This window comes from Denticeps clupeoides, chromosome 6, assembly GCF_900700375.1.
Source record: "Denticeps clupeoides chromosome 6, fDenClu1.1, whole genome shotgun sequence".
In the NCBI taxonomy this organism is placed as follows: Eukaryota; Metazoa; Chordata; class Actinopteri; order Clupeiformes; family Denticipitidae; genus Denticeps; species Denticeps clupeoides.
This window is the reverse complement of record NC_041712.1, coordinates 18398070-18420196: the sequence shown is the minus strand read 5'-3', so window position 1 is coordinate 18420196 and position 22127 is coordinate 18398070. Positions and strand designations below refer to the sequence as shown.

The following is a 22127-nucleotide window of genomic DNA, read 5'->3' as shown; positions in this document are numbered from 1 at the left end:
TGGGAGACCCTCCTCCAGTTTTCCGAGAGGATAGTGAAAGGGTAATAAAAGGACAAAGACACAACGTAACTTTCAACAAATACTATTTATTAAGAACTTTAACAGGGAAATTCTCAAACCATACAAAAAGGAGTATATATAAGGAGTTTGTTCAGTGTTAACTTCTCTTTGAGGTTTCTGGCTGGTTCCTGCTCTGAACGGAATCTTGGTTTGTTCGGGCAACAGCATCCACATTTTCAGACATCACTGACTGTTGGACAGGTAAGGCGGAGACAAAACCGACTTTGCTCATTATAATCATCCGCCTGATCTCCTGCAATTTCTAAAACACAAATACAAAAGCCAGAATTAAATTCTATTTTTTCCTACCAGTCACACTACTGGTCCTCAGAGGCAGAATAAGGTGCATTAGGGAAGTGAAAACCCCTAAATGGTGCATACAACACACGTGGTGGCCTTCAACAAAGCATGGTTCCACCCATCCATCCATCCAAACCTGCTAATCCACATCAGAGGACTGTGGGAGCAACACAGAGTACCTGGGAAATTGACAGGGAGCACTTGCCATCAGGCAAACCTCATAACCAGATGTGATGCTTTCAACATTCCAACTGGACAGTCTTATTATTGTCTTTAATCACATTTTTATTGTCTTTGACGTGCAGTGAAATCTTGCTTTGAAGATGAAACCCCCATTTACACCAATACTGTGTGGTGGACCTGTATCTCCTTTATACCCCCTTTGATTAGTTCCTGGTTTAGCATCCTAGGTGTTTTTATTAAAGTAAATTGTCATGCATTGATGTTGTAAAAAAACATTGCTTGGCAGGTCTTCAGACAAACACTGATGTGTTTATTGCCTGTAATGTAATTGACCCAAAAATATGCCAAGGTTTTCTCATTCCTTATTACCTTCTCTTCATTCGCCAGGCCTTTACTAGCAATCAGCCAACTCAAGCCATGCCCATGTGAATAGTTCTGCTTAGTTCACACACACACACACACACACACATACACACACACACACACACACACACACACACACACAGGCAGACATGGATGAACAAATGACTAGACAGAACAAGAAGAAACTTCAGTCACTTGAACACCCTGCTGCAATAAATAATTGAGAATTATAACCTGGATGAAATCCCGATGAGCTCTAACACTAACCTAGCACTGTTCCTCTAATGTAGGTATATTCTATATGCTGGTGCTGCAGCCTAGGCAAGCTGTTCATGCAAAATCTAAAAATGTAGGGAAAGTAGGGACAGAGCCAGGCCATGGTGGGGACTCATCATTTGCTGACTGAAGTTGTCTGGGTAGAGGAGGGAGAAATCTTGAGAGCACACTATGTGTGACACAACATTGTCATTAACATAACACACATTGTCATTAACATAACACTATGTCTGTACTTAAATTTACATTTAAGCAATAATTAATGTGTGGTTGTGCTATAAGGAGACATTTTGGCACTGGTGTGCAGTGGTTAAGTGGACAATTCCGATTATACTAAAGTTTAAGAAACAAACATTAATCATAACTTCTGTGATTAAAATTAATCCAGCTGTCCCTTAGTAGCATAATTCAATCAGAATGGTATTTAAGGATATTTTCTCACTCGTAGGATTCCAAAATGCTTGACTCTGTACCCATAACAATGTAGTAAAGCAGAGTGAAGTTTAAGAAGATAACCGTGGTAAGATTATGAAACAGTGTGGTCTCTTGTGCTCGCCTGCATGTACACTGGTTTACCTCCATCTGGTACTTCTCTTGCTTTTTCATCTCATTGGAAAGAGTTCGCCCAGCCTAAGAAGAAACGGTGGATTTAATCTTTCAAAAATAAAGTCAAAGTGTAGTTGTAGCCTAGTGGTTAAAACACTCGCCTTTAAAACCGAGGACCACCATTGTGTCCCTGAGCAAGTCACTTCCCAAGACTGTCCCTGTAACTACTGATTGTAATTCACCCTCGATAAGGGTGTCTCCTAAATCCCGTAAAATGTGAATTCAACGAGTTCCATTCATAAACACACTCGTAAAATTGCTCACCAGCCTGGCCTGCTCAGCGCGATACTCTGCCCACGCCACCTGGCGCTCTTCCTCAGTCAGCTCTTCTTCTTTGTGATGGTCCAGCAGTGAGTCGTGCTCATGGATCTTCGCAATGTGCTGCCCACAAGTCTGCAACAGCTGTTCCAGCACAATGTCCTGCCACACGCAAACCCACACACAGACCACATCAGTCCACATACATGTGCTTTAGAGTATGCACTGTTTATCCCCTTATCTGTTAGATTATGCTAGAAAAAAACACTCAAAAAATACCGTGTGCTCCACATTGCTCTTTGTGGGGATGTACTGCAGTTCAGGTTGGAAGCAGTAGAGTTCACTGAGTTGACTTTGGGTAAAGTGTCTCTGGATCTGCTGATGGTCCAAGACACGGAAAGACAGGGACTGTTTGGCAACCTGCCGCTCGTAGATCTTCTGCTCCATTGTGCCCTGAGATGGATGCAAAAACAAGACACTCATCAGGTATTGGTTGCTTTTAGAAAAAGTTTAACAAGTGAGTAACAACTATTTATGTAATTGTGTTTCTACTTCACAATATAGTCTACTACAGTCCAATACTGTTTTGATGTCAATAAAAGGATCTACACAATATTTGATAGGTCATAATATTTTGCCACATAACACCCAGTACTGACACAATAACTATCTATTTGTTACTGAGAGCTGAATTATCAACAAAGGATGGAAAAGTACCAGACTTACATGAGCAAGGAACCTGTACACAAACACAGGCTTCACCTGTCCAAAGCGGTACACCCTGAAAACACTCTGGAGATCATGGGAAGGGTTCCAGGAAGCGTCAAAAACCACCACCCTGTTTGCCGCCACTAGGTTTGTGCCCAAAGACCCCGCCCGAGTGGAGATCAGGAACAGACGACCCCTGAGGAACAGAATAAAACAAAGGGACTTCATAACCCTTTTAATTTGTATAAGCTAATTTTGGTATTTTTGCACACTGTAGAAATGAAATACCGTTGATTTTTGACATTGTTAAACTCCTGTGCCAATTTCTTACGAGTCTGGACGCTAGTAGAACCATCAATTCTATAGTAGTCTTTGTTACGGACCCAAGTCCCAAGTCCTGGTGAGGGGACTAAAAAAAAAAAAAAAAAAAGTAGATTTAGAGAACGCTGTCTAAACATTTGCTAAACATATACTGGTGTTGGAGGCATGGCCCACCCTGACCTGCAGAATCATCACTGGCTGTTGTGTTGCTGACCATGAGGAACTCCTCAATCAGATTCAGTGAGATCAAAGACTGACTGAAGACCAGCCTGGTATCAGAAGAAATAGACACTTCACGATTATAGGCTACGGCATTCTCTCTCTCTCAAACTTAAACGTGAGTGACAGTCAGAAAACCAAGACACACACTCTCACAGGCTAGTCCTTCACTTACACTTTGTCTTGTTGTTCTTTGGAAAGTCGCAGGATCTCAAACAGAAGCACCATCTTGCCAGAGTGCTGCATGATTTTGGTATCGTCTTCTGTCACAAATGCCTTGTACCAGTCCATGGGAGGACCTGCAGGCTGCATCCCTGTTCAACATAATGCACATAAACATACCTCACAATTCTCAAAGGCATCTAAATAATACCAAGTGCAGAAATTCCTACACAGTGACCTATTATAATCATTTGTAAATGTGACAATTTGATATGCTATCTTAATTTAACTCATAGGTCTCATTTGTGTGATATATATGCTATTTGGAATGGTCCATCTATTTTTTTGTTTATATAATAATCTAGCTATTTAGTTCATTTTAAGTCATTGCAATGTAGGAGGCACAGTCAAGACTGCTGTAAATTTACATTTTTTCATATTTAAGAGTTGAATAGAGTTGGCTCTTATCTTCCATTACCTTCCTCTAAACAACCTTGCACAGAGGGCCCTGGAGTTTCCTGGTCAATATCAGAAACCCACAGATTCCCCAGTGGCATATCAGAATCATCTTCCATTCTAGCTTCTGTACTATCTACCACTCTGCCATCAGTGCAGCCCTGTAATAGAAGCATATAAAGGGGTCAGATATTGAAACCTCAGTGATTAAAGATCACATTTCTACACATAATGTGTACAGACACACAATGTTAAAAGCAATTAGCTGCTTAAAGACTCAATGATTGAAGTGAAGTGATTGTCATTGCGATACACAGAAAGCACAGCACACGGTGCTTCCTCTTCTTTTAACCAATCACCCTTAGTGAACAGTGGGCAGCCATGAAAGGCACTCGGGGAGCAGTGTGTGTGAACGGTACATTGCTCAGTGCCACCTTGGTGGTTTGGGATTCAAACCGGCATGATTCCAGTTACTGGTCTGCTTCCTTACCCGCTAGAGCCACCACCTTTAGCAACACTACTGCAACACTGCCTGGCATTTGCAACAGGAAAGCCAGTTATGGCTTGCTTTGAGCACTGTATGTGACCATTCCTCAACCTGTTCCCACAAAGTTTGGAAGGACAGGTGTTACGTCCCTGGAAGTATGCTCCCACGTGTTCTGTGTGTCTGGCTGTGTTTTTGCGTCCTGTCTCTTTTAGGTTGACTTCAGGGGAGGAGTTGAAGCCTTCCAGCTCCATCTGCCATTGGTCACCTCCACCTACCATCTGCCATTGGTCACCTCCACCTATATAAAGAGACTTCAGATGGTGCTCGAGAGGTTCCCAGGGTCTGCTAGGCCCTTACGCTTTTGGGAGGTCCCCAGGGTTCACGGAGATCTGCATGGAGCTCCGTTGGGGATCTCATTCGTGTGTCTTGTTGCTTTGTGTGATTGATCCCTTTGTTGTTAGCCTGTTAGCTGTTAGCCTGTTATGTGCCCTTTTTGTTGACTTGTGCACGTTTTGAGATCCCTGTTATCCCATCCCTTCCTTTAGGCTGTTTTGATGTTTATTAGCTGTCCTGAGTCCGCTGTTTATTGTACCTGTTAGCTCACTGTGAATAAAAGCACTGTTTGTATCGTTTGTTTTGTAGCATGTGTAACAGTGGACCTCCTCCTCTCCACACCCTTGTTGTGTTTCTAAGACCCCTAGACTTAGGAATGTGACACAGGCTTGTATAAAAAAAAAATTCTTGTGGCCTCATATTCAGTAATATTTTGCAATTTGAGGATGCATACCTTCTTTGCTTTGCTGATGTAGTCAAGCTTTAAACACCGGGGGTGGGTCCAAACACGACTGAGGACCTGCATGTCCCTAAAGAGGTTTGTACCCATTCGTGGAATGCAGCACCTGGAGTCCCCTCCTGTATAAGAACACACACAAACATCTCAACAAAGATACATGCAACAGTAGAATGTATAGGAGGGAAAGAGAGGGACCAACCTGTGTAATTCTTGAGATAGTGCATGTATAATTTGCTCTGAATTGGTGTCAGTCTCACAGCCAGCACATACTCACACTTGAGGGGCAGAAACTGAGTTAGGACAGAGTAATCCTGCCTCTGCAAAACAGACAGAAGCAGACTGAGTGTATAAGTAGCCTTCCATCAACCAGCTTTGTCCCATACCACTCATTGACCTTCACAGAGTCTTCTCACCTGAACACATCCAGCCAGAAGATGGTAGAGGACATGGGCTCTGTTCTTCATCAGTCGCACGTCAGCAGGGGTGGAGTCGGAACACTGGCCATTTTGGATTGGGTTCATGAAGCGGTTGCGAAACTCACTGATGGAACCCAGGAGGTTCTCTTTAACAAAGCTCACCATGCAGTGATCTGGAACAATAATCATTGAAACTTACACATAATGTACTGCAAAATGATCCTCTTTACTACAAATGAATTATTCAGTTTGCTTAAGGCTAGCCCTTCATTCGGTATTATTGGACATTTACACTCGCTCAGGCTGTTCTGCAGTGGTGTCCCTGTTAACAACACTCTCCTGCGGGTGCGGATTGAGCTCATTGCCTTAGAAATGGATGTTGCGTCGTTCTTCAGGACATGACCCTCATCACACACCACAAAGTCGGGGCCTGAAACAGTGCAAAAGAGGAAGAGCTTGCAACCATGAGAAAGAACAAACTCAACTGTGTGTGTATGAACTATAGAGGGGTCAATGTTATTACAGGCCACACCTGGATCTATCAGAGCTTTATGAATCTCCTCTTCTAGGATACTACTTGATATGCCTTTGAGTGTGGTGAGTTTTCGGAACATATCATAACCCATAATCATCACTCCTCCGACAATCTGCCACTGCAGAAGGCGTTTGACACGTGATGAGCTTGTTGTGGTCAACTCAGACACCTGAGAGACAGTAAAAACATAGAGAAACACTGATGTCATTTCCACATCCCTGTAATTCTATTAGATATAAATGCTTAACACAAAATAGCCAAATCAGCCAATCACATGGCAGCAACTCAATGCATTTAGACGTGGTGAAGTTCAAATATAGCAGAGCTTAAGACACTTTTAAGTGACTTTCAGTGTGCCATAGAGGTTGGTGCCAGATGGACTGGTCTTTGTATTTCAACTTCAATTTTGAACTTGCTAAAAATCACACAAAGTTCAGTGGTACATGGCCTCACTAATTTAACCTGCCAAATAAGAAATATTCTTTGTCTGCAAATACTTGATTTTATAATGTCTGGAGTGAATGGAGTTATGACAAACAAAATCACACAAATATCAGTTTCATGAACAAACTGTATTGTAGTTTACCACTGAATCAATAAAGATATTGCAGCCTTTCAACAATGTCTGGAGAGTTTCAGGTTTGTGTAGGCGGTGTTGTTGGACAGGCAGTGACATCTGTACCTTCACTATGGCCTCCATTCCCCTCTGCCATTTGGCAAATTCAGCCAGCCAGTTGAGGATAGTGTTGAGGGGGCAGACAACCAGTGCAGTGTGGAAATTCAGGGCACTGCACTTTAACATAGTGTGCAAGAAAGCAACCACCTACAGACACACAAACACACACACTGCTCAAAAGTGGCTAATGCAAAGGTGGGCTCCTATCACACCACACTTGAATTCACTGATCTCTTCAGAAATGCTTGAAAATGTAGACTTCATCAATGGCGCTTGATTTTATTGACCAATGACAATTAATTGAATGATTAAGAAGTGTGTCCCAATATGGTATGTACTATATGGCAGCATGTGTGTAACCAGATGAGTACGAAGGTTTGAACTCCACCATTCCCTTCTGTTCTTACAATATGATATCACACAGTTCTAGCCTCTTTATAAAAATCTTTTTCATCTTTAAACCTCATATACATCATACACATCAATCTATCAACACCTGTAGCGTTTTTCCCAGTCCCATGCAATGGGCCAGAATACAGCCAGATCCAGGAGATGTTGTGGCTTTCTGGACCGACTCACAGCAGCTGTCCCAGATAAACTTTACACCTAACAGAGACAGACAAATACACACACACAGGCAGACACACAAACACATGATTTTTTTTTTTTTCATGACAAAAGAAATCTAACTTAAATAAAATATTGTGGAGTATGTTAGGGGCAATTAAACCAAATAGTTGATGAAAATCTGCAGACATATCTGAAAAAATCTGACTGCATACACAAACCTTCCCGCTGGTGTGGCTTCAGCTCCCTCACCAGGTGATGGTGCACCTTTACCAAGGGTTCACGTGTGCCCTCTTGATATTCCAGCACTAGGGGTACAGGACCAGGTCTCTCTAAAACTATCACAACCTGCCAATATCGAACTCGTTAATGGAAATGTCAAAATACGAGCGGTCAGAAGAAGCAAGGCACATACATCATCTTCGTCATCCTCCTCTATCTCTCTGGCTCTTCTCTCCTCCTCTTCTCTCTGCCTGACTCTCTCTGCGAGGCGTCTCCTCCTCTCCTCCTCCTCTCTGAGAGCTTGCCGTGTCTCAAGCCCCAGCTGCTCATCATCCATGATGGCCCGTATCTTTTTGCGGACCTTAAGAGTGTTTGTGATGTCTCCCAACACATCTTCACCATCGTCCAGCTCAACCTGTGCACAAGAACAAGAAAACTATGCTCGCTTATATATATCCAGAGATAGCACAACTACAACCAGACAAGTCCTTCTTCCGATAGTACAGAAACACAGAATTCAGCTGAATTCACAACATGTGACGCGTTCAGAAGAACTTCAGAATTCATCAACTACACGTTCCAGTTCCACCAGTGTTCCCTCAAATACCAAACCAAACATCTCATTAATCTACAGTGCAGAAGTACGAGTTTAAACATGCCATTCTTTTCCTTTGGCTGCAAAGCTATAATTATTCTGACTTATTACTATCAATAGCATTAAAACAAAGTGATTCTCATATTGTTTGATATAGCTAGTATTTGGTTTCAGCGATAATAGATAATAAGATAATGAAACCTGTCCTACCGCAGCAGCAGATGCAGTCTCGCTGAAATCGGGAACTTCTTTCTCAGAAACAGAACTTAAAAAGAAAACGTAAAGGTCCATAAGTCACTGGTGTTTTTATTATACACACAGAAAGAGTTAAATAAATTGATTAATTATTTCAATTACACATGCACTCTGTGGCTATTTTGTTGAAAGTGCAGTCACAGAATAATATCATGTTTTTATTCTAAATTCTTTCATAAGAATTTAGTTGAAATAAGGGGGTGGGAGTCAAATGTGGAAAGAATTTGACTGGACACCACTTAAGTCTCTCCGCTCTGGGAGTTGGGGTAGCAATAAGTGCTAGAGGAACTGTGGACTTGTGGGTGATCAAATGCACATATTCTGGGACTGTCCCACTATTCAACATTTTTGGACTGAAGTTAAGGGGCACGTGGAAGGGCTCCTTGAAGTGAATCTTTCCGGGGACCCTTTAACGTGTCTACTGGACAAATTCCCGGATTATCTGTCCCAGGATCAGAAACTTTGCTACATCTTCTACTAATGGCTGCAAGAAAAATTATAACAACTTATTGGTTGAAACCTGAACCACCCACGATCTCACAGTGGATACGAAAAATCAGAGTTATATTTAATGGAACGGTTGACAGCACAACTACAGTTGAAGACTCACATCTTTCAAAGAAGATGGAGACCAGTTCAAAGCCTTGTCGGATTGGCCACTTATGTCTCTTTTAAGTTTATATTTGTAATTATATATATCTTTATTTGAGAGCTCGGACCCAATCTCAGGACTGTTGATATTGTTTGTATTTATGTTAGTAGTTAGTTACATCTGGTATATTGCCAGTCACAAGTATCTGCAATGAGGTCCACTCATACCAATGTTGACACAGTCATACATGAGTAAATATATAGTAAAGGCAAATTAATTTTAAACCCCCAATCATCTATAATATTTTTGCATGCACACAAGTCCTATTGGATTGTACTGAAAATGAAGAGAAAGTGAAGAGAAAATTATGTAATTGCTAAACTGGTGCACACAACGAAATGTCTCCTCTGCATTTAGTGGGCAGCCATGAAAGGCACCCAGTGTGTGGTGGTTTGAACCGGCAACCTTCTGATTACAGGTCCATTTGATTACCCACTAGGGCACCACTGCCCCAAAATGGCACATAATTTGGCCGCAAAAACAATGTGACAACACAGACATTCATGACATCAGGTAAGTTGGCCCCCTCCACACCTAGCACTTAAAATCATGTGCTGCTGTGATACCTCTTCGCTTCATCCTCAGACAAACTGAGCTCCACACTCACAGCTGCCTCACTGCCAGACAGCTCTTCTTCACTCGTGTCTATGACAACAAATCAAACCAAGGAAACAGCTGAGCATGCTCATAATCAAATACAAAGTATGGCCAAAATTAATGCAGCTTTGGAGAATACAGATCAGGATATTCACTAACCTGTGTCCTGTGCTGGCCTCCTGACCTTAGGCCCCACCTGACCCGTTTCATTCTGAGTGTCACCTCGAGGAGTGTCCTCATTTAGGGTCAAACCATGACGCAAAAGGGCATGACGGTGACGTGTCTTATTGGGCTTCCCATCAGCATCTGAGTCTGAGCTTAAATCTGAACTTGATCCTGGGAATGGCTCTGAATTGTCACGGCAAACAAGACTGATTATATTGTTACATACATAAACATTCTTTAGAGTTTTCAAATTCACCCATAAGTCCCTCATAAAATTATTTGAGGGACAGGTATTGATACTGTATCATATTCTAGTACTATTCTTTAAATAAATCTGTACTTCCCTTAAAAATATGTTGGATACAAGGCTGTTCATTTATTACATTAAATAATATATCATTTAAACAATTACCATTTTTGTATCTTATACAGGGTCAGCTGAGGCCTCACTCACCTCCTTCCACTTTACTCTCCACATGCTGACATTCTTCCTCCTTTCTTTTATCCTCTTCATCAGTAGTGACATCCTCCTCAGAGGTTGACGAGAGGCCGGCCTGAACTTGAGCCAGCAGGATTTTTTTGGCGATTCTTTGTGGAGTCGGGAGAGAGGAGAGAGAGGGAAATGGTGTTCTCAGGAACTGTCTACTGACACTTATGAAAATTTATTTTAAGAAAGCTAATAAAGCAGAAAAGTTCAGCACTACAAATGTGTGAATTCGGTCAGAGAGGCAGTGAATTGTAGTATGAATGAGCACCACCACCAACTCAAGGCCATTTTTTTTTTTTATCCCAGAAATGTGTCTTAAAACACACGCAAATTCTGGGAACAGCCCCAAGCACGAAAGGGATTTACAAAAAAAAAAAGAACACGGTCAGACAGTGTGGAGAAATTAATTTATTACAACCAGTTCTTCCTTTGAACACATACACACGTACTCACGCTCTCTCACACACACACACACACACACACACACACACACATTTCAAATTCAGTCCTCAGATTCATGCAGCACTGGAACAAGACTACAACTTGGATTAAGTTAAACAATTTCATTAAATAATAAAGTATAAGCAGGTAGATGTCTGGATGCTTCCTGTGTGCTGTAAGGATGTGGCTGAAGCACAGAAACAAAGCGGAACAATTCAGGACAGGTGGTAGATGGCGGGGTAAGAGAAAACAGACCAAAAAAAAAACAAAAAAAAACGGGATGACAGAACGGAAAAAGACTGGGTAACTATTTCGGAAGATCAAATAAACAGAATGAAAGAGGGAAGGATGGGGTGAGCTCTTTGTGGGAAGTGCAGCAATAAGAGTTGGGGGAGAGGGGGTCGGGACCGTCGTAAAACGCAGATGGCACCCCTCAGTATACACTGCGAAAACAAAAACGGAAGAGAGAATGGTTCACTTCAATCATCACGCTTGGACAAGCACATCCTTAATAAGAGAGCACATCCTCAATAAGGATTTGGTGTTGGGTGACCTCAACAGCAGTGTTCTAGCATTTTCCCACTCAACTAAGAAGTAAAAGTAGAATTGAAATTGGAAAAAAATGCTGGGTGGGGGTAGCCCCATCACCCCAGTTGTCAAGAACTGTCTGGATCTACATTCATAATGAATGAGTTCTATGACTGATCCAGAATCAGCAGGGTCTTCAATGTGACCCTTGTGAAATGCAGGTCAATGATGAAGAACGGCTGATGAGATTTGCAGTCTCAAGACTGTTAGGAGTATAGAGTACAAATTTCAGAGATGTACTGAGAAACAGGGCTTCTGAAATTGAGCAGCCAACACATCAGTTATTGCATAACGCCTTTAATTTTGAGAACAGTTCTTAATTTTGGTTTTACAAAATTTGATTTTCTTTGTTAGTACAGTGGATCTTAACAGTTCAAAATAGAAAAAACTTAAGGCTCAGTTTCATGATCATTATGCTTGAGAACATGTGAGATATCTCCAGTAGATAAGAAGTCTATTTCCAGGTTAAAATACATGAAATCCCGTCCACTCCAGAACAGGGTGGAAATTCACACAATTTAGGAAACATTAACATTTAGTTTTCTTTTTGTTCATGTTTTTGATGGACCTTGTCTAGCATGCTTAGAATGGCCAAGCTAATTATTATATGATCATAGGTTTGTGTTGTGACTGCAGAATAGCACGGGAGGGCCAAACGTTCTATGGAAACTTTCTAAACAACATACAGACAACAGCCTGGCTCTTTGGTGAAAACTGGTATCAAGGTAAACCCAGATTTGGCAAGAACATTGTTTAAAAATAACAAAGGCTCATATGAAATCACCATATATTAACTTTTTTGCACACTATGATTAATTTGAATACATGAATAAAAGGAGAAAAAAAAAAACATGAATTTTACAGGAATCTTGTCACAGATAAAGCCTTGGGAACGTCTACAGTGACTGCAGATCTGCTCAGGCCTGTAGAACCTGAAGGTCTTTGCAACAGACCCTACCAATACTGCAATAGATAGGTTTTTACACTAATGTTTAGGCAATACTCAGTTGTTGCAAGAGGGGGAAAAAAGGTGCTGCATGCCAATAAAAGGTACGCTTTCACTACATTTTAACCTGTGAACTTAAACACATTGTAGGCAAAGAAATCAGTGTGATTAAAGTGAAAATAGTATTTTCAGTCAAATTGCCATGAGGCCACTTTGACCTGTAAGTATGATAGGTTCTTTCAAAGCACAATGTTTTCACCTACTGAAAAGCACTTGACACAAAACACACTCACGCACAAACTCAACCTTTATGCTGGACTTCTCTGAATAGCGCTCACTTTAAAAAAAAAAAAAAAAAAAAAACACACCTCCTAAAACTCCTTCAAGAAAGAGCTAATACTGAATCATATTACATACTGGAGCTAAACTCAAAGTTAAATACAGTTAAGGACAGTAAATCCATTGACTCTACAAAACTTACCCCTTTCTCCTCACAGCTTTTTAATTATGGGGCTACAGTATTGCACATCTACAACAGGAGAGGGAGATTGCAGTTGGTTCCAGGACTATTGCTCTTGCACAAAAGTGTCTGTTTTCAACACACTTGCACACACAAGCATAAACTCACACACAAACACAAGTCCATGAGAAAACAGGAGACAGGAAATGATCAAAAACACCCACACACTGTCTGGGTTCAGATACAACCCAAATAATCATCATGAAAAGCATTTCTCATTCAGCCTTCTCCAAAAACCCAAGGACTTCATGCGTCCATCCACATTCTACCTCTCTTTAAAGTATGAAACAGGACAAACGAAAAAGTAAGGACTGTGTACATGTATGATTAGAGTAATTTGGAGAAAGGTATACCATTTAAAAGGTGCAATCTGATTAAACACTGGAGTTAAGTTTCACGATGAGTGTTTGTTGAATGGTAATTGCACAGGTACCCTACATTAAAAAAAAATCATTTTGTGCTGCTGTACATAAGCATGCATGGTGCATATTGTTTACGAAAGGCAACATGTTGGTGAAATTTGTCAGCTGTATGCATTTAGAATTTCATGACTACACAAATTTGTGCGTGCAGTCAGTGTCCCCATCTGATGTACTTTACAGTAGCTCTGTATCTGTGTGCGGAAGGGGCGCATATGCTCAGTACAGGGCGTCATTTGCAGCGACGCGGCATGCGTGTGGGCATTGGGCGCAGTTGAGGGACATATGCACGACTGGACCGAGTCCTGATTGAAGTGGTGGAAATGGGTGCTTGAAGCTGGACGGTCCGCGTGGCACTCCAGGCTGCGGTGTTCTGACTGCGGCTTAATTTAACGACTGCGTTCTTACAGCCATAAGCGTACCTATTCTCTACGTCATCATCGTCCAGAACGTGTGATGGACCTGGCACAGCTTCCGCCTCATCCCCTTCAAGACAGACAGATAAGACAGAGAGAGAATATTAGTCTAATTACTTTAATATTTATATTAAAAAAAAAAAAAAAAAAAAAAAAAAAAAAGATATGTTAATGCTGTTAAGGTGCCACTGAAGGATGTGGGGGCATCATTGAGACTAAGCGGCAGCTCACCAGATGACTGCTGGAATGTTCCGGCACCCAGCAGCGACACGCCTTCTGTAATGGGTTTGATCTTCTGATCTCCATCGTCACTGCAGCCTGCACTCTCTGAGCCACAAGCCCCCATCTCGCTGGACGAGCTGTGTCCTGGGGGCGTGGCTACTTGTGGGACAACCTTACGCCTGGACTGTGTTCCTGGAGCTCGAGTAACGGAGGACGACGAAGAGGAGGAGGATGGCGAGGAAGGTCGCTCCTGTAGTTTCCGTTTGCGGCCAGCCCTTTCCTGGCTGGGGGGCGCGCTTTTCACCAGTCCAAACAGTCGACTCTTTGTGACACTCTCCCCGTCCCCTCCCTCGCTCTCCCCCTCCCCCGAGCTCATCGCCATGTTGGCAGTTTGTAACAGGATGGCAGGAACCTCGTCGGAGTCCGAGTCCTCCCCGATCGCCACATGCTCTGGAGCGAGACTGTGGCCGTCGGCACGCTCCGCATGCTCCGAGTGGCTCTCGGTCACCTGGGGATGGTGGTCATTGGTTCTGCGGAGAGGCGTGGTCTTCACCCGCGGTGAGCGTCGGCTGTCTTCCTCCACTGAGAGAGCCTCTTCTGGCCCTTCTCCAACTCCCACTTCCCTCTTTGCGTCTTCCGTCACCTCTGTAGTCACTCTGTGACAACTCCCTTCTGTTTCTTTGGGTGTTTTGGGGACATTAGTGCCAGAGTCCACAGGCACGGGAGTCAGTTTCACGACAAGCTGTTTAGTTACGTCACTCGCTTTAACTCCAGCTTGCCCTGTCCTGACCTTTGTCCGAGGTGGCCTCCTAGCACGGTGTGTGGGGCGTGGGCCACGCCCACGCCTCTGTAGTTCTGCTTGGACTGCCTGCTGCAAAGCATCATGGGCCTTTCTTAAGTCCACCAGGACCTCTGTATATGCCTGGAGCTGGTTCATCTTGTCCTCCTCCTCCTCCTCATCCTCATCCTCCCCAGTAGTCTGAACAAATGCAACAAATGACCTGTTGAGTGCCACAGTCATCTCAACTAGTCGCTCCGTCCTTTGGGTCAAGGCAGCAGAGATTGGTCGACAGACTTGACCCTGGGTGCGTTTGCCCTTCGGGCCAGTCACCTTGGTCCTATCAGTATCCGATCGAGGCCTTTTTGGTCCACAGATCTGCTGGAGGTTCTGAATGGCAGTATCACAGGCCAACACCAGGCCAAGCAGAGGCTCAGGGCTACACACATAGCAATACCATTTCCTGTCCTCGTCTGTAATGGCCGACAGCTCTTTCCTGCCAAAATTACGCAGCACACACTTCTTACAGAAGGCGTTGCTGCAGTAATCACAGCCAATTAGACTCCCCCCTTCTGCACACCACCTGGACAAATGAGATGACATTGCGCTTTAGGTGCATGCTGATTTAAACAGCAAAAAAATATAAAAATCATGAAAATTTCACATTGTGAAATCATTTAACATTAACACGAGTTCCCCTGCCCTGTCTATGCTCCTGCAGTGCAGTCCCCACCCCTCCCATAAAACATTATCTCCACTGACTGTCATGGCTTCCGATATTGCAAAGCAGTTGCTCGGTGATTGAATGTAAAAAAAGTTTTAAGTTCAATCACAAGAGACTCTGAATGGCAATTATATTTTTTCAGGAAAAACACCAACACAGCTTCCTGCCAGCTTGTGAATGGTGTTGATGTAATTTCCACAAATGCCCCCTCAACGTCTATAGGCTGCTGTATAGGCAGTGGTGGTCTCGCGGTTAAGGAAGCAGTAATTGTAAGGTTGCCGGTTCGAATAATCAACAGCCACATTTCACAATGACAATCATTTAACTTTATCTGAAGTCTGTTCCACAAATTCAGACACTTTCACAGTTTTAGGGAACCACTAAGACCTAAATAAAAACAAAAAAGGGGGACCTTTAATGAATCCATTTATTAAAAATAAACAGACATGCACCAGAAGGACCATAAAGAGAGACTAGCTTGGGCTTAATGCACTGCATTACAGGCTAACTGAAAATTCTCTCCATCTGCTACCACACAAAAACATATTTCTATTGTGTTTACCTGCATTCATTTTTAAAATAGACTACTAATTAATTGAATTTTAATAACAAATACAATATGATTGTGTCATATTGATAGTTACAGCAGTTTAATTTCCACGCCACATAAGTATGTGTCCATACCTGCACTGCTCATCCATGCCTTCTGTATCTTTACTGATATCATCACTCATGTAGTACCTAAAGCAAGCCTGATGGGAAGAACAGCAGGCAATGGTAAACTGCTCAAAGACATAAAGTACAATTTAGGACTCCAAGAACCTCACCTTGCATATGAGCACTTTCAGCACAGGATGCTGGAAAAAGGAGTCTTTCTGGAAGTGATTTACCTGCTGCCCACATGCTGTGCAACTCACTATCTGCAAGTCAAAACCTGAAAAAAACAAAACAAAACAAAAAAGCACAAATTTTTCTTCCAGTGTTTTTATTGCGTGTTGGTGAAAAAATAAGTGCTTGAAAAAAAATAGGTGCAAACTTACTGTTCTGTCTATAGTCTCCTCTGTTCTGCTTGTTGGTCCTTCTGTTGCGAAATTCTGGACCACGGAACTCATCCCGAACTTCATTTGAAACTGGCTGTGGCCTTACCACCACTGTGCCTACACAACACCACAACATCAGAATTCCAATATGTAGGAATATTAGCAATGATGGATTTGGTCCAAATAATAACTGAACTGGTATTTAACAACTTCAGGACAATCCAAGTATACCCTTTGGTAGCGAATGAACATTGACATCACTGTTGTTAGAAACGGCATCTTCACTTCCACTGTCCAAGGAGCAGTCAGATTCATCCAGTCCAGAATGTCTGGTGACAACTGAAGACTTCCTGCGATCATAAAGCCAAAACATTTCATCAACACTCCATATTTAAGACATTAGTTACCACTCATTGAGACCACATAGATACATATAAACACCAACACACTACAAAAGTTGCACCCCCTCATTTATGAGTCTTGCATTTTTTGTTACAGCACAAAACTGAAGGACCACACAGCACTACGAAATAACCTATGTGAGATTATATAATAAATGGCCTAACACCCCATTTACCATTGTGTCCCTGAGCAAAGTCACATAACCCTAGGTTGTTCCTGGGCGACTGTCCCTGTAACTACTGATTGTAAGTTTCTCTGGATAAGGGCTGTCTGTTAAAATACTTCACTTCTGCTACAATGTGATATTCTTGGCCTCAATCTTGGCATAAATATTCTTGCTCTTAACTACATGCGCATGTACGTCTGAATCCTGCATTTTGTGAGTCAAATTATGGTAACGTATACGGAAATGCAATACCTGCATAACATTATAGGGGCAGTGTTGTGAGATTTGCACATGGTCCATGTTTGAGGACCTGTTGAGCAAATATTTGGTTTGCGGCCTTGACGCTGACCCCTGTACTTAAGGAGTACAGATTACTATAGATCATAGATTATCAGAAGGTTGCCTGTTCGAATCCCAATCCACCAACGTGCCACTAAGCAAAGCACCGTCCCCACACACTGCTCCCTGAGGATGGGATGGGATATCATGGCTGCCCACTGCTCACCAAGGGTGATTGTTAAAAGCAGAGGACATATTTTGTTGTGTGCATGTGTGCTGGTGTGTATCACAAGGACAATCAATAACTTCAATTTCACGTGAGCACAAACATTAACAACGCAGCCGTGTACGGATACGCATACGTAGCTCACAGCATGCATATTTCTGCCATTAGTCTCCATAACCTCCACAGAATAAGTCCATCCAAACTTTTGACTGATGGTGTGTGAGTACAAACACCTTACCTTTTAGAACGGAATGGGGAAGGCTTTCTGTTCTCAGAATTAATAGATGGCTGGAAAACAAAAATAACAAATTATGGTGAGCATGTCCTCTGCAAATGCACTGTAGCTACAAAGCAAGACTGGTGATGTACATGGTTGTCTGCGTGTGTGTATACGTTTTATATCCAGGCAGCGGCGGGGCAGTAATGGCCTAGCCTGTAAGGAAGCGGCCCCATAATCAGAAGGTTGCCGGTTCAAATCCTGACATGCCACTCTCCACACACACTGCTCCCCGAGCGGCTATCATGGCTGCACACTGCTCACCAAGGGTGACGGGTTAAAAGCAGAGGACACATTTTGTTGTGTGCAGCGTGTGCTGTGCTTCACTATGACAATCATTTAACTTTGATATCCCGAAAAGGAAATCACACGATGCTGACTTTAATTACTATTTTTGAAAGTATTTTGATAGCAATAAGCAAAAGAATAAATATATAAAGCATTATACCTATTGCCCACTTGATAATGAAATTGCATGCGGACACCTCTAGAAAGATGTGTAACAGTGTTACCTCATCCATCCCATGGTGTGTAGACTGCAACATCATTTGATTTGCAAAGGCTGAACCTGTGGAAATGAAGAGTGTTTTAATATGGTGTTGTTTCATTTACATTTATAGTACTTAGCCGAAGCCTAACCAGTAGTTACAGGCACAGTCCCAACGGAAGGTCTTACTCCCAACATTAATGCCCCAAATTCGACTATCCACTAACTGCAACAGTGGGTTCATCAGCAACTTCCCAATGCACGTTTCTTTAAGGGTGGGTGGTTGTCCTTATAGAGGAAAAGAAAACTGACCGTTCCAGTGTCCGGGCATCTGACTGGCCTCGCTGCCCTCCCCCGTCGACTGAGCCAGGAACTTGTGGAGCTTAGTGACCAAAACATCCAACTTACTGCCGCTGCTAGTGGAGCTGCAAACACAGAGAGCAAGAGAGGAGGGGGTGGGGACCAAGACAGTTCAAAGTGAAGTTAACTTAGTTCCCACAGAAACTAGTCTCAGTGAAGACCTGATGCCAAGTAAAATGTCTATAAAATCTGTCTTTACTGTGTTGACCACATTATCCGCCCATTTCTGTGCGAGGCAATGAAGGGAACCTTTTCCCCGACATCACGTGTTGTGATGTGACACTAAGGGGACAGAAGGAGAGGCTGACCCCTGCTCTGAAATCTGTTGACCCGGTGTGCTTTAGGGAGCGCTCTAATATCGCCGGCGGGCTCGCTACGAGCTAAGGTCGCACACGTTCCACCCGAAACGCCTTCCAGGACCGAATTTCAACACGTGTGAACAAACGTCCCACTAAGTGGGACTAATGAAGGGTTATCTTATCGTTCTTTGTTAGCTACCATGCTAACAATCGGCCCCGTGTTTATGCCACAGCCTGACAAAAAATAAAATAAAAAATCAATAAAAGACCGGGCTCATAAATCTCGCCACCACAGAGTGATCCGCAAACAAACCTTGACCGCACGGCGTTACGCCTCGGAGCGCCGTGCCGGACTAAAACACGCGGCGTTAGCTGGGGCGCTGGCTAGCTAGCCCGCCTTGCGAGCGCGGGAGGTGCAGCGGGAACGCTCCGTACCTGAGAACGTCTGTGGACATGTTGAGCTCCTTTAAAACACGTTGGAGTAAGATGCACTTGTCTTTCGGCGCATTTTCACCAAAGCCCCCCGAGTTCTATAAGTGTTGGATCCCCTGTAAATAAGGCAATGCGGCTAAACAAACCCCGGTTATCGTTAAAGGCCTTACGCCGGCCATCTTGGCGCGAATCTGAAAAAAATGACGCAGTAAAGCGTCACTTCACCGTTTGTATACGTCACGTTTTGCGGTCAATTAATCAGAGATATTCATATTAAGATTTTGGTTGCTGGTGAGTGTAATTGTTTGCATGAAATGTTCGTCTCAAGACTGAATAGTTCAACATTCTCTATTAAACTCAACATACTCAAAATAAATGTTAACTTCTGCTGTTGTTACTATAGGTTACTGTAGTGATTGGAACGTGGTACATTTAGCAGGGCTCTCAAATTTCAACAAGTTCACACGCCACACATTTCTCACACTTACAAATGATTGAGCAAAATCTTAAATTACCGTAACCATCGAACAGTTTGCGCAATAAAATTCTGACGGTTTCTGGTAACAGAGAAGCAGCATTTTCGAGTGAGTGAGTGAGACGGAGCTCATAATTATCGCAGCTCCTTATTCGAATTGTTCATTTCACTTTACATGCTGCTCAGCGAGATGATTTTCCAAAATTAAATATCATTAAAAATGACTAGTAGTCCTTAAATCCAGATCTGAAAAATACCGCAGACCCGAAAAATCTAACGAAGCAAGTAACTGCCGGTAACTGCGCGCTACGCAATGCTGGGTTTATTGAAATCAGCGAGCTCGTGGGAATAATCTAGCCTGTATGAGAATAATATAGCCTGCATAGGAATAATCTATCCTGTACAGGAATAATCAAGACTGCATGTGAATAATCAAGCCTGTATGGGAATAATCAAACCTGCATGTGAATAATCTATTTTGCATGGGAATACTACAGGATGCATGGGAATAATATAGCCTGCATGTGAATAATGTACCATATTTATGTGCATTCTGAGTACCTTATTTAGTAAAAACCTTTCCAATTTCAATTTTGTTTGTTTTTTTCTGTTATTACACCGTTACTTGTAGAAGAAGTAGTCATGAAAAAGTGACACCTACAGCAGGTTTATGACACTTTTACAGCTAAAACAACAAAAAGTCCATGCAATCTGTTTAGAATTAAACAATTTTAAAAATCTAATTTCAAGCAAACGTGAGAGCCCTGCTTTTAGGACAAAGACAGGTTATACATTTTTATCGGTACACATGCTACTTTCTTTTTTAATGATAATGACATATTTTAGGTTAATTAAACTAAAAAATGATGGCTTCTTGGCTAGAGAATTGGGTTGGAATGAACATGAAGTTCATCAAATAGACCTGGGTTCTTCGAAATTCTCTACACACACACACACTGCATCCCTGCTAAGAAACCTGCACTGGCTACTTATTACTGCCTGAGATCAGTTCTAAACACTAACTCTTGCTTCAAGACAATGAATGAACCTGCTCTTGGCACTTCTCATCTTGACGAAATGTTGTGAACATGCAAACAACCAGAAGCCTCCTAGCAAGTATTAAGAGGCAAAAGCAGGAGCATCTTGCTCGGATGTGGAAAGAGAAGATAGTGAGGAAAAGGCCCCAAACAATGCACAAAAGGCACATTCCATTTGACCTCCCACCATTTCTGATAAAGTGCCAAATATATCTTGCCAATAATGAAACAAATACTGTCGATTTAAGAGGGAGGAGAAGCAGGATTTACAGCAAGTGGGGCAGAAAGGGAGAAAGACTGTGAGCCAAAAAAGGACCTAAACTAATTCACAATTCTGAGAGAGGTTTTAACAACATAATTTTTGTAATAGAGTGCAACAGAAGAAAAAAAAATTCAAATGATATGGGCATATCAGAATCTGTCAAGTGAGATAAGTATCAAAAGTCATATATTGAATCCAATACTTAAAAATCCTAATATTAGCATCCCAATAATAAACCGTCTTGTTCCAAATGAACTCATCAGAGACACCAGAGAATCAATTTTATGAACATTCACAATTGTCACAGATTACTGATGTAAAACTGTGGAGAAAAACTCTCTCTACACACAAAAGCACTGTATTAAAACCACTCCAACCTGAAAGAAAGAGGCATGGCACAATAGAGGTTAAAAGAATGAACAGTTTCTAATTTATTAACACCAGTAGATTATTATTGTAGTTACATGTAACTATTGTACGTAAAAAGGTACCAATGTTAAGAGAAAACCAAAATTAAGAGAAAGGAGAAAAGATAGACAAAGAGAGAGAAAAGGCTGGGAAGACAGAGAAAGAAGGAAAAGACTCAGGAGCTGGCAGGTCCAGTTCCCGATGGAAAAAGAAGATGGCCCCCAGACCACAAGAGAAATTACTTTTATACATTTGACACCCGGGAAGTGGTCACAGACCAATCAGAATGAGTTGTTTCTGTCGTCACGCCCCCGTTGTCTCCCGTCTGGAGCAGACAAAGAGAGCAGGCTATTCCGAAGCAATAGGCTGACGCTTCGCACATTTTGGTCGGGGGAAGGCTTCTAAAGGCTGCTAAATGCTGTAATGCCGTATGAAAAAGACATGGAGAACAAAGAGGTGTTGGCCTCTCCACATGACAAAAGCTGCAGAAGTATCGTGGTCCTGCAGAATGTCCCATCTTACACTGATATCAAAGAAGCAAAATAAGCTTTATAAAGGTCTTCA

At 42.3% G+C, this 22127-nt stretch overlaps 1 protein-coding gene across 2 annotated transcripts; it reads right to left on the bottom strand.

Annotated features, from left to right (window-relative positions):
- Window positions 1-66: 66 nt before the first annotated feature.
- On the bottom strand, window positions 67-19566 carry atrxl (ATRX chromatin remodeler, like). 2 transcript variants are annotated; one of them, XM_028982999.1, is made up of 32 exons: window positions 19385-19566; window positions 18603-18715; window positions 18316-18371; window positions 17765-17814; window positions 16685-16803; window positions 16454-16570; window positions 16241-16347; window positions 16098-16165; window positions 13921-15272; window positions 13696-13759; window positions 10327-10460; window positions 9867-10055; window positions 9677-9755; window positions 8414-8468; window positions 7802-8023; window positions 7608-7734; window positions 7316-7425; window positions 6826-6966; window positions 6141-6312; window positions 5901-6038; window positions 5606-5781; window positions 5392-5509; window positions 5187-5311; window positions 3935-4073; window positions 3470-3608; window positions 3250-3344; window positions 3043-3163; window positions 2773-2950; window positions 2326-2499; window positions 2053-2208; window positions 1759-1812; window positions 67-322 (listed from the first exon to the last, which is right to left on the bottom strand). In XM_028982999.1, exons 1-32 carry the CDS (start codon window positions 19402-19404, stop codon window positions 158-160), a joined length of 5073 nt encoding a protein of 1690 aa, XP_028838832.1. In that variant the 5' UTR covers window positions 19405-19566; the 3' UTR covers window positions 67-157. The 2 variants fall into 2 exon arrangements, with proteins under 2 accessions (XP_028838832.1, XP_028838833.1); XM_028983000.1 differs by having other exon boundaries at window positions 3256-3344.
- Window positions 19567-22127: the final 2561 nt, after the last annotated feature.